Below are 16248 nucleotides of genomic sequence, written 5' to 3'. Positions count from 1 at the left end.
ATAAGTTTGCTCCAGCAGGCCAACTCTGGTAAGGCTACAAAAGAGACTTAACCAAATAGTTCCAGGGATTACAGTTACACAGAGAGCTGGAGCTGTTCTTAGAATTGAGAATTTGAAAACGAGATTTGACAGGGGTCTTTAAAATCACAAAGGGTTTAGATCGAGTAAATAAACAGAAACCTTTTGCAATGGCTGAAGAGTTAATAACCAGACATACAGATTTAAGGTGACTGTCAACTATCAGTGGCAACAGGAGGAAATACTTCTTTATGCAATGAGTGGTGAGGATTTGTATAGTAATGCCTGAGAGTTGGTGGATTCTGATAACGATGTGAAGGATAAAAATAAAGCTGCAGTGGTATGGAGAAAGAGCAGAAAATGAGACTGTCTGGATTATTGTGTGAAAAAGCTGGGACTCAATTTTAAAATAGAATTTACAAAACTTCAATGGACTGAATGGTCTCATTCTGTGCTGTACTGTTCTATGATGCTGTGACTTCACAGTCAGTTGATCCAGCCTCTTGACTACCCTCATAAGAATAACCTTTCCTCAGAATTCAAATGTTCAGGGTCAAAAACAGCGAAATATTGATGTAAATAGATGTTGTCTTGGATTGCAGCCCTCTCCAACAGGCAATGACCACTACAAATTCTTAAAGATCTGGACTTTTAAGGACCATTTTTGTTCTCTGATTCTAAAATAATGACATCAACATAAAGTTGCAGGAATGACACAAAGATAGGTAGGAAAGTTAGTTTCGAAGTAGACATATGGAGCCAACACAAGGCTATGGATTGGTTAAGTGTATGCGAAGGTCTGACAAATGGAGTACAGTGTGCAGAAGTGCAAATTTGTCTATTTTGCCAGAAAGAATAAAAAAAAAGCATGTTATTTTACTGGCGAGAGAGTGCAGAGTTCTGAGATGCAGAAACCAGGTATCCAAGTGCATGAATCGCAGAAGGTTGGTATGCAGGTACAGCAAGAAGTCAGGAAAAGGAATAGAATGGTCTGGCTTACTGTGAGTGGAACTGAATGCAAGAATAAGGAGGTTATGCTTCAGTTATACAGGGCATTGGTTAGGTGGCATCTGGAGTCCTGCGTACAATACCAGACACTTATGTTTAAAGAAGGATGTTAATGCATTGGAAGCTGTTCGGAGATTCCTGTACCAGGAATTAAGCGGATTGCCTTATGAAGAAAAGCTAGACAGGCTAAGCCTGTGTCTCTGGAGTTTACAGGAGTCAGAGATGACTTAATTTAAACATATAAGATCCTGAGGGGACTTAGCCAGGCAGATATTGAAAGCATATTTCCTCTTGTGGGAAAATCTAGATCGACGGGTTGTAGTTTAAAAATAAGGATATTGCATTTAAAACAGAAAAGAGGAAACTTTTTTTTCTCAGTGGGCTGAGTCTTTGGAATTCCCTTCCTCAAAAGGCAGCGGATAGAGACTCTTTCAATATTTTAAAGCCAGAGGTAGATAGATTATTGCTAACCAAGGGGATGAAAAATTATTGGGGATATACAGGAATGTAGAGTTGAGGTTAAAATCAGATTAGCCATGAACCTATTGAATGACAGAGCAGGCGTGAAGGACTGAGTGAGCATCTCTCCATCCTTGTTCAGATGTTTGCACATGCTTTCTCTGTTCTATCTGGGGAGATGAAAAATGGTCTATTTCTACAAAAGGGAAACAGCACAAACTCCTGGTGGAATGCAATTTGGCAGATAGTATCAATCTGGCCCACTCCTCTCCCACCATTAAGGTTTTTCTTCCTCTCTGAGTGGGACACAACACGAGGTCTGGAATTTCCCCAGAATTTCAGTCTTCCAATGTAGTTTTGCTGGGGGCATAATTTTCAAATGGTTTATTACATCTATGTGCAGCATTTTTTTTAAGCTAATGCTTGCATACTCATGCCACTCACTTAAAACTTGTTGCAATGTTTTTGTACTCACAGAAAGACAGCAAGTGAATACATAGTCATGAGAGCTTCCTAAAATTGATCTCTGTTCTACATAAGCAAATGATATTTGGGAAAGCAGGCTTCCAGAAGCAGTTTCCTTGGTTCCTTTCTGCACATGGGAAAAAGTCAAGCACAAGAAGCAGTGGCTTTCACAAAATGAAAATGATAATGAAAATTGACATAATTCTTGCACAGCAGCTCAAGGCATTCAGTAATGAAGCTCCTCAGAAAAGCTCCCAAGAAGGCAACAAACAATAGCAAGGCAGCAGGCTTCCAGCTTTCCAGCCTAACTGCGCTGATTCCAGAGTTCTCGTGCTCAAGAAGATGCCTTTTCTTTGTGTTTAAATGCTGCAGCAGTCAATCGATAAAAGAGCTGTGCCAAATTTATTGGGTCTTGTCTGGATTGAATGAATTTAGTTGCAGAATTCATCATCTGGAAGGGAGAAATATCAAGAGCTCCCACAATCCTTGCAGCACTGCATTAAGTGCAGGTTACTTGAGGCATAGGCCTGTGATCTCGACCCCTGGGTCTCTTCGTCACCATCACCTCCCCCCCCCCCGCTCCAACCCACCCAACAGGCTGCTTTGAAAATTGATGGAATAAATTTGCAATATTGTCCAAACATGCAAAGACTTCTCCACTTTCTGAAGTACGATTATTTTCCTTTCACTGGATTGTAATGTGAACAGCAGAGTCATGCACATAAAGGAAACAATAGTTTCAGAGCTGGAGGGAACTGAACTGCCGTAAACCATTTTCTCTTTACCCAGTTTAATGACTTGAAAAGTATTATCTTTTTCAGTGCAATATATGCAAGCATCTTTTTGCATTAAAGTTAATAATTCCCCTAGAAATTGTAATATTTCAGGATAAAAATTACTGTTCTCAAAAATAATTTACCAAAGAAGAAATATTCAATACTGTACACAAAGAATATTGAGACCACTTCAAATGTAACAATTTGAATAGAATACTTGAATCAAAGAATATAAAATCAGTACAAATAAAAAACTCAATCAGTTCAGTTGTTCCTCCTTTTTTACAACTATCTGCTTTCATGAAATCAGATACAATTTACCAGCATGCAAACATAGTGAAAGGAACAACTTACCTTAGACCCTCTTTCATTAAAAATTATCTCAACATCTAAGATTTTACCAAATTGCTGGAAAGGAATCACAAAGATTGCCTTTAGTACAAAATCATAATATTGTAACATCAAATTATCCAGTGATTGTTGTGACTTTGAGAATTACAACTAAAAGTATCAATACAGTAAATTACTAATACATATGTAACTATACTTAGGCTAAATCTATTGGTAAAACCTTTCTCTTGTACTTTGCTTGCTTCTGACAACACAGACTAATGGGTGGTGCAGTTTCTTATGAGCTGGCAGCCCTTTGAGTAGTTTGTACATTGTTTCTCATGCATCTAACTGGAGAATATTGACACAATATATGACTTGAGTGGCAATCCCAGCTCAGCATGTTTATAATTTTGTCCTCTTCCTCAATTACACTTTGAAACCACTGGTTAGCGATGAGAAAGTGCTGTTGATATTGTTCTGACAGCCCAACTGTTGTCCTTGTACATAGCAGAATTCTATGTCAGAAATAGAAGAAATTGATGGGGACACTTCACAAAATGGAAAGACCACTTAATACCAAAAGGAGGTCACTAGGTAAAGATAAGCATTGGTCTCTCATTTCTTCATAGTGCTCTGAATTAATGAATGTGAAAGCAACTCCTTCTGACTGCTGTTTTAATAATAATTCAAACCTTCAAGCTCTGTTGGCCATTTGCCCCCTTTATAAAGAGTTGCTGAGTGGTTACCAGCATTTCACAGAAATGTTTTAAGGTGAATGATCAAACAAGTAAATAATATCTTTTGTGGAAAGTCAGCAGGTGAGGAAGCATCTGTGTAGAGAGAAACAAATTTAACATTTTGAGTCAGATATGACTCTTGTAAGAAGATTTCCATTACATTGGTGTTAGAGGTAATCCAGAGAATGACTCATCAGTTTGATACCTAACATGAAGGAATTGTCTTATGAGGAGAGGTTGAATAGGCTATATTTGTATTTATTGGAGTTTACTAGATGGAGATACAACTTTATTGAGGTAAGAAAGATTTGTAGGAGACTTGACAGAGTAAATGTGGAGAGGTTACTTCCCCTTGTGGTGACCCAGAACCAGGGGGCACAATCACAGAGAAAAGGGTCACCCATATAACGCAGGGATGAGAAGGAATTTTTTTTTTATAAAGGATCATACATTTGTGGAATTCTTTACCACAGACGACTGTTTGGGCTGGATCAGTGGAATATTTAAGAGTGAAATAGGCAGATTTTTTAACAAGTAAGGGAATCACTGGTTATAGGGTTAAGGCAGGAAAGATCAGTTAAAGATCATGGGATTTCATTAATTGGTGGAGCAGACTCCAGGGCTGACTGGCCTACTTTTCCTCTATCTTATAGCCTTATTTTTTTCATTCATGGGACATGGATGCTGCTGGCCAGGCCAGTATTTATTGCCCATCCCTAATTGCCCAGAGGGCAGTTGAGAGTCAACCACATTGTTGTGGGTCTGGAGTCACGTATAGGCCAGACCAGGTAATGATGGCAGATTTCCTTCCCTTAAGGACATTAGTGAATGAAATGTTTTTTTTCTGACAATCAGCAATGATTTCGTGGTCAACATGAGACTTTAAATCCCAGATTTTTAATCAAAATCAAATTCCACCATCTGTATGTTGGGATTTGAAACCAGCTCTCCAGAGTATTGCTTGTGTTGATGGATTAATCATCTAATGGTTGTACTACTAGGCCATCACTTTATGGTCATCAGGATTAATGTAATCAAAATTAACAATCCTCTTGTATTCTGGGTTACAGATGGGGGATCTCAAAACTGAGATTGCTACCTTGAGATTGTAACCTCAGATCTATATGTTCTCTATTGGTAACCTCTGACAATTGTCTTATTAAGGTGTGGTTTAGAAAATCAGATGGGTCCACCCCTAAATAAGTAACAGTGTTTTATGAAGACTAGAGATATTTTCAATCAGTAGGGCACACACATGGAAATTGCTTCAGGTAAAATGGTATGAAAAATACCAACTAGGTAGAATGTGTGACCCAATACAAAATGAGTTGTTAATTAATCATGGTAATTAATCAACCAATAAAAACAGGCCCAGGATGAGGCAAGGAAACACCTTGGGTACAGAGCTTTGGACATTATAAATCTAAGTTATCTGTTCTCCCAGCATATTACATTTACTGCCTGTATTGCAAACTTTATTTTTTGAAAGAAATCTCACTAATATACATTAGAATGAATCAATAATACAGGGCTTTCACTATTTGGTTTGGGAGGTGGTTTCACAGATGAGCCACTTGCTTACTGATGTTTCTGAAATTAGTTGTAAGTTTATCCCCCATTTCCAGTGAAGGCCCAGTTCTCTAGATCTACTGTGTTCTGGATGAAGTGGGACAGCTATCATCGGCTACACTATATGATCCCTTCAAAAAATAACAAGGTTAACACTCTTCAGTTTCATTGTTTGAGTGAGAACATGCTCAGTGCCTTACAGTAACATCCCTCTGGTTGCTCTTTTCTGTATTGTTTTAATAGTTGTGATATTCCCTTTATTCTGCTGTGAGTAGAATATCACACGGCATTCTGAGTATAGTTGCACTGTTAACCAGCACAGAACTATTGCAGCATTGTTTTATATCACCACAGCCTTTTTAATGTTCATTTCAGAAGTGTGAAGGGAATACTTGTCTGGATGGGTGCAGCTCTAACAAGACTCAAGAACCTTGACACCATCCAGGACAAATCAACTTGCTTAATTGGCAGTGTATCCACAACGTTCACGCCCTCGTCCACTGACCCTCAGCAGCAGCAGTGTGTACTATCTACAAGAGACTGTGCAGAAATTTGTCAAAGATCCTTCAACAGCACCTTCCAAACCCATGACCACTTGTAGCTAGAAGAAAAAGGGCAGCAGCTACATGGGAACACGATAAACTGCATGTTCCCTTCCAAGCCATTCTGACATGGAAATATATTGCCATTCCTTCAGTGTCACTGGGTCAAAATCCTGGAATTCCCTCCTTACTAGCGTTGTAGATTTATCTACAGCACATGGACTGCAGCAATTCAAGAAGGCAGCTCATCACCACCTGTTCAAAGGCAACTAGGAATGGGGAATAAATGTTGGCCCAGTCAGCAATGCACACGTCCCACAAGTCAATTGAAAACAGTTCAACTCCTCTGCCATTTCTTGGTTCTTCATTATTATTTCCTCAGTCTTGTTCTCCAAAGGGTCAACATTCACTTTGGCTTCTGACTTCATTTTGTATGGGTTTAACTGAGTTCTTACTGTCTGATTTTAAATTGCTTACCTGTATGATTTCATAGTTTATTTTCTTCCTATTTTGCTAATCTTCTGTTATTTTAAAATATTTTCCAATCTTCCATTGCCACTAATTTTTGCCACATTGTACATGTTTCTTTCAATTTGAAATTATCTTTAATTTCTTTAATTAAGCAGGTTGGTTCATTCCCTTCCTAGTATGCTTCTTCTGCATTGTGATAGATCTTCACTCTGAGTCGTGAACTATTTTCTTAAATGTTTGCCATAAACAACCTGTCATTATCACAGTGGGGTCTATAAGTTCACAGTGTGTCTGAGAGCTTAAGAGGTTGTCAAGGGATTAGCTGACTTTTATGTGGGCTCATGAATACAAATGCTGTTTTTTACAAATAATTAAGTACTTGAAGGGATTTAAATGCATTGAAAGAGCCTTTATGAGAGCTTTTTCACAAGTGAAGGCTGAGACAGATACTTAAAATTCAATTTTATCTCATGAGTATTGCGCCTGAGGTCTGCCCATATTTATTGAGTTGTCATGTAGAATGCAAGGACATGGAGAAATGGGTAGGGACATGTCCTGTCATGATTTGCCACTAAGTTTACGTTGGGGCAACAAAGACCTCTATGGATGGGTGAAGGGGCATTGGTTAGCATGAATTGGTGCAAAGTTGGCACTGGAACTAGTGGGGGCCATGGAGATGAGTGGAACAGCATAGATTGATGTAGTTACCATTAATACAATCTCTTAATGCAGTCTCTTAATGTATCTCTTTATTAAATTTAACATAAAGCTTAAAATTTAAAAAGAAGTGTGAAATTCTATAATCACAGCATTATTCACTGTTTGCACCATAACTTCTCATGTAATTGGAAGTCATACCTGCCTTCTTAATGGTTAGTGCGGAAACAAAAACAAAATCAGATAATCAAACCAATCTATAATGAGTATCTTTAGGACTGACTTCATTTCCAGACAGGTAGTCTCCGATTCAAGTTTGAATTATTAACATTTTGTCGGGTCTGTCTGACATTAGCTGGTCATTATACAACTGGCCTCATTTTGCAACAATCTTTAAGACAGGCTTGACTGTAATTTGATCATTTGATTGCAGCTTTTAGTATAATGCTTTCTACTTAGTTCATTAAATCACTGTACTTACGCCAAACATTTGCCTGAGGTCTGGGTCTCGGAATCTGAATGGAATATTGGAGACATGGAGCCGTTTGGGTTGTGTTTTGTTATCTGTGTTTTCGGTAGATTGCGTTTGCTGCTGTCCGTCAGTCTGCGCTGCATCATCTGTCTGCTAAAATAGGGGAACACATAAAAAAGGAATTAAACAACAGCACTGAGGTTATTTGCCACAAAGGTTGTGTTTAGATTTGCTGAATTAAATTCTTTTTCGGAATGCAAATCCCCAACTCCCCAATCCTTTTGTATACTATTTTATCATTATTTGCAGATACATATGCAATATTTTCCTTGCCAGTAACATCCTGCAACTAACAATAAGCCAATAACCTGGTCAATTTTTATCGGATAACTTTACCTAGGTATGTAAGCTGATCATCTGGATAACTCTCAAAATTTCAAATAGTTCTACAGGATTTTTAACATCTGCCTAATCTACAGGAAAAAGCAGATAAGGTCACAGTATAATATTTTGCTTGACGAATTTCACCTCCAGCACATATTCCTGAATAATTTTACACACAGGAATATTACTTCAAGCTCCATGTTGGCTCCACCTTTCTGATCTGGGAGAGGAAGGGGTACCAAACTGATCCGTGCAGAGTTTATATATTATAGCAACCAAGTTATTTGTGCTCAAGATATTTAATCCATCACTACTTTCCATTGATTTATTCTTCAGAACACAATTAATATCACATTAATAAATGATACACACAGTGAGTTAACCTGAACTAAACCCAAGTGACTGAGTTACTTCCCTCAATTCTTACTCTCTCTCTTTCCCCTTCCTGGAATAGTTTGATGTTTTCCCATTAATTCCATGCCCTTAACTTCCACAAATAATCTCCATGTGCTTCCTTCGACCATACTAAAGTCATTGTGAAATATATCCACATTATTTCTTCCCATCTACTCTGTTAGTTTCTTTGTCAAAGTTTTTTAAAGGTGATCAAGCATTAGCACCCCTGCACTGTTCCTTCCTTTGTTTTAAAAATCTAGATACATGATAATTTCATTCTCAGCTCCAAATGTGCCTTGGGAGATTACACGCATTGTCAATGCTTACTCCCACAGAAGGATTATTTCTATGTCTGAAGCTTTTGATTTAAGATTTTCTAGGTTTCTACTCTTAGTTTTCTGTTTAGTAACTTCTACAGTGGACTATCTTTCATTCCGACTGCAGCACAGTAGAAAATCTCAAAACGGAGGTTTTCCTGAGCTATCTGTGCTCCTCATTAGAGATGGTGCTGCTCAGATTGCATTTTTCTGTTTTTTTGATGCTGTGAGGTTATCTTGTGATTGAAGCTACATGATTGAAATTCTATTCTCCTGTGAAACCTGTTAAATTCTTTAGTAGCAAACTAATGCCATTATCTGAAAAACAGATATTCAGTTTTTCTAGTCTTGCAAATCAACTTTCAAGTTTCCTCATAACAGCTTTCCTATTGTGCTGTCCAAATAGCCAATTTCCAGCAATTTAAATAAAAATTGATGGTAATCAGGCAGTTATTACAATCAAAGGCAAACAATTCAGTTCTATCATTTAATTCTGGTCAATCAGCTGGTTCATGACAAATCAGCTGTCTAGTTTCTTCTACAGCCAGCTCTATCTGTTCAATTCACTTCTAGACAGTTCATGACCAAGGAATGTGATTAAATTTAAAACGACAAGGCACACTAGATGTGCTCATCAGTAATGCCTAGGGCAGCACATAATATTCAGATCTAGGATTTTCCCTCGAGCTCCTCAGTCTTGAACAGGCAAGTCTCACATAGGTCTTCATGGACAAATATAAAAATGCTTAGGGTATACGTACCGTGCATGAGAAAATAAAGGGAAATTAGGATTAGGGAACATTTCAATTCTGGGTGGGGAAATGGGCTGGCATTTCGTTCTGGGACTCAACCTCACACCATGTTGCAGGCATGCCGACCTGCATTTTTAAAAGGGTCAGAGCAGAGCACAGGCTTATCATGACAATATGAGTCCATCCAGTGATAGACTGACAGCCTCATCTGGAGAAGAGGGACCTGCAGGTTCAAGATGGAAAGATGATGTCTCATAGAGTCATACACCATGGAGACAGACCCTTCAGTCCAACCAGTCCATGCCAACCATGTTCCAAATGTAAACTAGTCTCGTCTGCCTGTGTTTGGCCCCAAATCCCTCCAAACCGTTCCTTATTCATGAACTTATTCAAATGTGTATTAAACATTGTAACAGTACCTGCATCCGTGACTTTCTCTGGCAATTGATTCCATGAGCCACTCTCTGCGTAAAAAAGTTGCTCCTCTTGTCCTTTTTAACACCTTTGTCCTCTCACCATAAAAATATGGCCCTAGTTTTGAACGGTGGCACAGTGGTTAGCACAGCTGCCTCACAGCGCCAGAGACCTGGGTTCAATTCCCGCCTCAGGCAACTGACTGTGTGGAGTTTGCACATTCTCCCCGTGTCTGCGTGGGTTTCCTCCGGGTGCTCCGGTTTCCTTCCACAGTCACAAAGATGTGCAGGTCAGGTGAATTGGCCATGCTAAATTGCCTGTAGTGTTAGGTAAGTGGTAGATGTAGATGTAGGGTAGGGGTAGGGGTGGGTTGCGCTTCGGTGGGGCGGTGTGGACTTGTTGGGCCGAAGGGCCTGTTTCCACACTGTAAGTAATCTAATCTAATCTAATCTAACTCCCTCCCCTAGGGTAAAGACGGCTCAGTGGTTAGCACTGCTGCCTCACAGCACCAGGGTCCCAGGTCCAATCCCAGCCTTGGGTGACTGTCTGTGTGGAGTTTGCACATTCTCCCTGTGTCTGCGAGGGTTTCCTCCGAGTGCTCTGGTTTCCTCCCACAGTCCAAAGATGTGCAGGCCAGGTGAATTGGCCATGCTAAATTGCCCATAGTGTTAGGTGCATTAGTTAGAGGGAAATGGGTCTGGGTGGGTTACTCTTCAGAGGGTCGGTGTGGACGAGTTGGGCCAAAAGCCTGTTTCCACACTGTAGGGAATTTAATCTTCACCTTATCTATGCCCCTTATGATTTTATAAACCTGAAGAAGCTCAGCCTTCAACCTCCTATGCTCCAGTGAAAAAAGTCCCAGTCATTCCAGTCTATTTTTATATCTCAAACCAATGCTGGCAACATCCTAGTTAATCTTTTCTGAACCTCCTCCAGTTTAATAATATACTTTATATAACAGAGTTACCAAAATTGCACACAGTACTCCAGAAGGGGTCTCATTAACGTCCTGTACAACCTCAAAATGATGTCCCAAATCCTATACTCAAAGATCTGAGCAATGAAGATAAGTATGCTAAACGTTTTCTTAACCAGCCTGTGTACCTCTGTCTCAACATATAGGTACGCACTTGGGATGAAGTCAAGTTCTTTTAAAAAATTAAAATGGCCACCAAGACCTTCTGATGTTTTGCTGGAGACATCAGTGCAGGGAATGGAGAAGGGAGAGATTTGATTGTCCACAGGTGATCAAGAGGCAGGCACAGGATCCAATAATCATGAAGGTCAATGCTGCCAGTCGCGACCTGGCAATGTGGATGCAGTACTGCAAGAAATTCAGTTACCTCAGATGAATGATTAATTTGAATGAAAGTACCTTTACTGCCCCAGTAGTTTTGCACATGACTCAATATATTGTACAGCTGTCATTCATTTATCACCAATCTCTATCAAACATGACATCTTCTTAGCATGGATAAATTCACCCCTCCTTTCAACACTGAGCACCGCTGACACACACACACACACACACACACACACACACACCTTTCGCCAAACAGATAACACTGCATTCACTAACATACTTTCTTTCTTTTGCAGAACTAGAAGCATCAGGAACTGATTGGAATGGGTCAGGCATGCCTGTATAACCTAATCCACATAGCAGTGTTGGTACTGGCTATTATTTTAACAGCTTATGCTAGATCTATGACAACTGGCTGAGTTGAAATCATTGAAGATGACAGCATCTTCAAACCTAATCCTTCTTATCACATCCCATTTCCCCTCATCCAACACACTCTTCTGCTTTACAATGCCACAATGGAGTAAGCATAACCCTTTTACTTTCTCACCCCAGCACCCCATCTTGACAACCTTGGATTGTGCCTTTACTATTCAGATACCGAAAAACTGCAACCTTGCCAGGCAGAGGAGGAAAACTGAGAAGAGAATGATAGTCCCAGGGACTCAGTCTTAAAATGTCCCTCTCAGTGGCCAGTCAGACACTGGAACTGTTGGTGTTATGAAAGACTGATGAGAGGCAGGGCCTGCACATGGTGAGATGTTGGTCAGGAGTGTAATCCAGCTAGAATGCAGGGTCACATGAGAGAATTCACCAGACAGCAGGGTTACAAATGAGCTCTCCTGCAGATGGCTGAGATAAGGTCCTGGTCAGGACATGCTACTGGAGAAGGTTGAAAGGGACACAAAATAAATGCTTAGTCCTTTGGGAAGCCACAGGAGCCCTAACCCTCCAATCTTAAATATTTTATGAAATATCTGGAGCAGGTGGGGCTTGAACCTGGACCTTCTTGCCCAAAGGTTGGAACATGATGCCTGCACTAGAAAAGCCCTTTCCTCTTAATTTACAAAAGAAAATGATGCGACAATATCAGGTCAGCAGTCTGACCTCATTGTGCAAATATCCGATATTATGGTTGGCAAGCAGCGACTGAAACAAGAAGCCCAGTTGCCATTTTGAAATGGCCAATAGGAAGTTATTGAGTTTGCTAAGGATACAAGTGTAGGTATTCTTTAATTAAACTGTTCAGAGATGTTCCTACTCAACTCTAGAGCTAGTGGGACTTGAACCCAAACCTCTTGGCTCAGAGGTCGAGATGTTAGCATGACATGACAAGAGCCTTTTCCTCCTTTTTATAGTGAGTCAAAGGGCCCACTTGGTTAACCCTGCTTATAGGATGATCACTGCTGAGTGTGAGCCAGAATGCACACTTGTGTATCTGGATATGTAACTATCTTTAGGTACAGATTACAATTGCCAGTTTGACATATTAACTAAACGATCAGGAGGCAATGATGGTATATCTTTTTCCATGAGGATCTCGAAGTAGACACCTTATTTCCCCATCTAAGAACATATGAAAGCTTCAGTTTATATAAAGCTTCATGCCATCTCCAACACCATCTTATGCAAAACAAACTGCACTCCAATGAATTCTTCAGAGATAGACTGACGGACAGGGATACTCCAGCTTTCCCTTTTCCTTCTTGGCTGCTCGTTTGATAGGAGGTGGCAAAGCAGTTTCCAAAATCCTGGAGTTCCTACTCTCCGAGCACAGTAAATGTATTAACATCAGATGGACTGCAATGATTCAAGAAGGCAGGTCATCCTTGCCTTTTCAAGGGAAGGGAAGATGGGCAACAATGGGTGGTGGTTAGCAATACACACATCCTTTGAGTAAACCAGAATAGATTGTTGATAGTTGACTGAAGGAAGGGTGATGAATTGAGCTGTGTGGTGAACAGTACAGACACTATACAAGGAAACATCATTTGATTTTGATTTTGCCAACTCATTGGGAGGATTTGGGTTCATCAAAGATCTTGCAGTACCACCATCAAATCCTTGAGACTACAATTCTTGGCTGTTCCAGTTATCTTCTCCAGAAATCTTTACAGAATTTATCTGGTGTGCCCCTATGAATAGAAGGCTTCTCCAGTCATGTCTACTTCTTGCACCAAAGCTCTCTGCTGGTGCATTTGTGAAACTTGGGACTGTACTTCCTGACCTGCAGTGACATTTGTCAGTGCTCTTCTTGCTCAAAGTATCTTCCTCAGCTATTTCCAGCACCTGCTCCAAATACATTGCACACCGCTCAAACCCATGGATATGTTTAATTAACCTGTTCTGAACTGTTCGTGCACACCTCTGCAGCAGGTGGGACTTGAACCCAGGAGCTAACTTTAAGGAGTGCTAGCCTTGCACAATGTGAATTTCTGCTTATGCATGGAGTCATTCAGCAGCGCCTTCATTCTACCCTCCACCCAGCTATGATTTAAATCAATGTACAGCACACTGTTTATGTATTTCTGCTTTTCAAGAAACAAGTATAGGTTATCTGCATATTGTAATGCCCCCACCCATTTTTGGGGGAATATTTGATATTTTACCTGCATCTAATCCCACACTTAATCGAAGAGTCATGCCATTTCCTGAAACTGCACATAATTGCTAAATTTTTCAGTTCAGTAACATTTCCAGTTAGTCTCCCATGTCTTGCTTGTAAATAACAGAGGTTTTGTCACTCAATTGTCTCATTGTTTTAGTAGAACAGAGAACATCAGGTATTCACAATATGTCTGCTAAGGTGCTTTCCTCTGGAACTCTGCTATTTTATGTAGAATTGTAAGGTTTTTGCAACCCCCCACCTCCCCCCTCCCCACAGCTTTCGGACACATTTCACCTTTCATTTTCAGCCAGTCACTACAAGTTCCAAAATAATACTCATTATAAACATGAGTGTACTTTTATCCTTTACTCTCCCAAATCCATGCAACATTTAATTTCATGTAACTTTCAATGCCCAGTGTATCATTATGTTTAGCGTGTTGACTGCAAAGAGGGTCCTGTGGCTTGCAAGTTTGTTTCCTGCAGTGTTTCTTGATTCCATTCATGTTGCGAATCTCTGCACTTCTGGCATCACGTGTTCCTTCCTTGTTCTTTTTCTTCAAAGGAGAAACTGGCTGCACTGCACGTGCCTGACAGCATTCCTAACTGTGCAGGGAGAATACAAGAAGTGACTCCTTGAGGCATCAGGTGTGTACAGTCAGACACGACATTTTGTGTGTACATTACATTTAATGGAAAGAAAATCATTGACTATACAATCGCCATTTTCTGAGCTGTATTCTTGGAAAGTGGCACTCTCCAGGAAGAATGCTGATTGTGAATAACCCTTTATATTTCCTAACACAGGCTATGTTTTCCAAGAGCATTTGCTCCCGGTTTAGTTACTGAACCCAGCTTTTGTATGTATCGGTGCTATATAAATGAAGGCACAGATAATTGAGCAGCACCTTTCAGACTCAGTGGAATCGCTATCAAATGTCACATTAGCTGATTCAGCAAAGCAATTCACTTGCAACCAAGTCCACTCATTCTGTAAACAAAGCAGGCCACTATCCTTTCGAAATCTGGATGGAGTATTTCTATCTCGGCGGCAGTGACAGCCCACAAACATCGAAGATAAATCCTTGCTTTAATTGCATTGTTTTAAAAATAAGTCCTACATCACTGAATTTCACATCTTGGTTTGCCACACTTCAAATTACAGTAAACATTTTATGGACATAATCAAATGTGGGCAGTTGGTACCTCTGTACATGTGATCCAGTACATTAATCGAGATGACATGATGTAGTCTGCATGAATAAAGTATTTACACGGTGACAGACATTTGTTTTACAAACCTGAAGGATTTCTCTAGACCACAGTTCATATTCCAAAGAGATCACAGCTCACTTCTGTGATGATCATTATTTGAAATAGTTTACGGACTAGAAGAGTTTCAAGGCAGGAATTATTTGTTTGAAGTCCTGGTTTGCAGTAATAGAACATAGCAAAGTGGAATTTCTGTTAATGGCACACTGGTAAAATATGTTCAGAGTTAGCTGATTACAATCCAGTTTTAGTGACATGAATTTATACACAAGCTTCATTAGTTCACACCTCAATATAAAATCCTCCATGAATTAGTGCAATCAACCACATTACTGAAAGGAATTGATTCATAACTAGAACACAGCATTCCCAATATCACAAAGTAGTGAGTGGGAACAATAGGAACTAAGTCATACTTCAACGGTAGATGTTGATGCTTTCACCTTCGAACATGTTGTGAAATACCTTTGGAGACACCTGGGACCTCTTGGCTCAGAGCTAGAGAACACTACCACAGCACCACAAAAGCCACTACCAGATTTAGCACTTCTTTTGTCCTCTCCAGAATCTGCTTTAAACTTTCTAATTCATAATTTAAAAATTCTATTCAGACATAATACAACTCTGAAGCAAGTGGGACTTGAAGCCGGAAGTTTTGGCATAAAAGTAGGGACACAAACAGTGCATCACATAGAGGCCATTTCGGGCCTACTTTTACATTGATTTCAGAAGACTCTCCTGTTGTTGCATGTGACCTGTGACCTATAAATGAACTGAAGCTACACAGGTATTTTCTCTTCATCTATAGGTCACTGAGCTTAGACTAAAGTAAATTGAATTTAAAAGAATTTAAGGTAATTGCATCAACTGGAGAAATAGATTCAGGTCAGACTTCAATTGACTACGAGTCATTGCAGGTAAAGATATCTGTGCGCTCAGAAATTTGGGTGTAATGTGAACACCTCCATCGTGTGCAATTTGGGAAAACTTGAGACCATTTCCCATCCCCATCTGGAATGTGCCTTTGCAAAGAAGGCTTGGAGAACGATGTAATAGTTTTTAGAGAGGTTCACCTTGAGCAGCTCCGTGACTCAGGACCCTGTGCTCCAGTGGCTGTTCCCACGCAAGCGCACTAAAATGGACATCAACTGTAGATGCGGCACCATAAACTCGGTGAAAGTCCTCTTTGGTCTGTTGGAAGCATAGAGTCATAGAGATGTACAGCATGGAAAATGTTGGTGTTCCAGTGTAAAGAGCTGTCATAGAGTCATAGAGATATACAGTACGGAAACAGAT

General features: G+C 39.9%; 1 protein-coding gene across 17 annotated transcripts in view; it reads right to left on the bottom strand.

The window, feature by feature from the left end:
* The window catches only part of rbfox1 (RNA binding fox-1 homolog 1), a 1745467-nt gene that overhangs the window by 153293 nt on the left and 1575926 nt on the right, over nucleotides 1–16248 (bottom strand). For all 17 annotated transcript variants that reach the window (XM_072559568.1, XM_072559572.1, XM_072559574.1 and 14 more), the window contains 2 exons: nucleotides 7517–7660; nucleotides 3081–3134 (listed from right to left, as the gene is read on the bottom strand). In XM_072559568.1, the coding sequence (XP_072415669.1) occupies nucleotides 3081–3134; nucleotides 7517–7660 (198 nt within the window). The remainder of the gene's footprint in view (nucleotides 1–3080; nucleotides 3135–7516; nucleotides 7661–16248) is intronic.

The sequence above is a fragment of the Chiloscyllium punctatum genome, chromosome 40 (genome assembly GCF_047496795.1).
Source record: "Chiloscyllium punctatum isolate Juve2018m chromosome 40, sChiPun1.3, whole genome shotgun sequence".
In the NCBI taxonomy this organism is placed as follows: Eukaryota; Metazoa; Chordata; class Chondrichthyes; order Orectolobiformes; family Hemiscylliidae; genus Chiloscyllium; species Chiloscyllium punctatum.
This window is presented reverse-complemented; position numbering and strand designations above follow the sequence as displayed.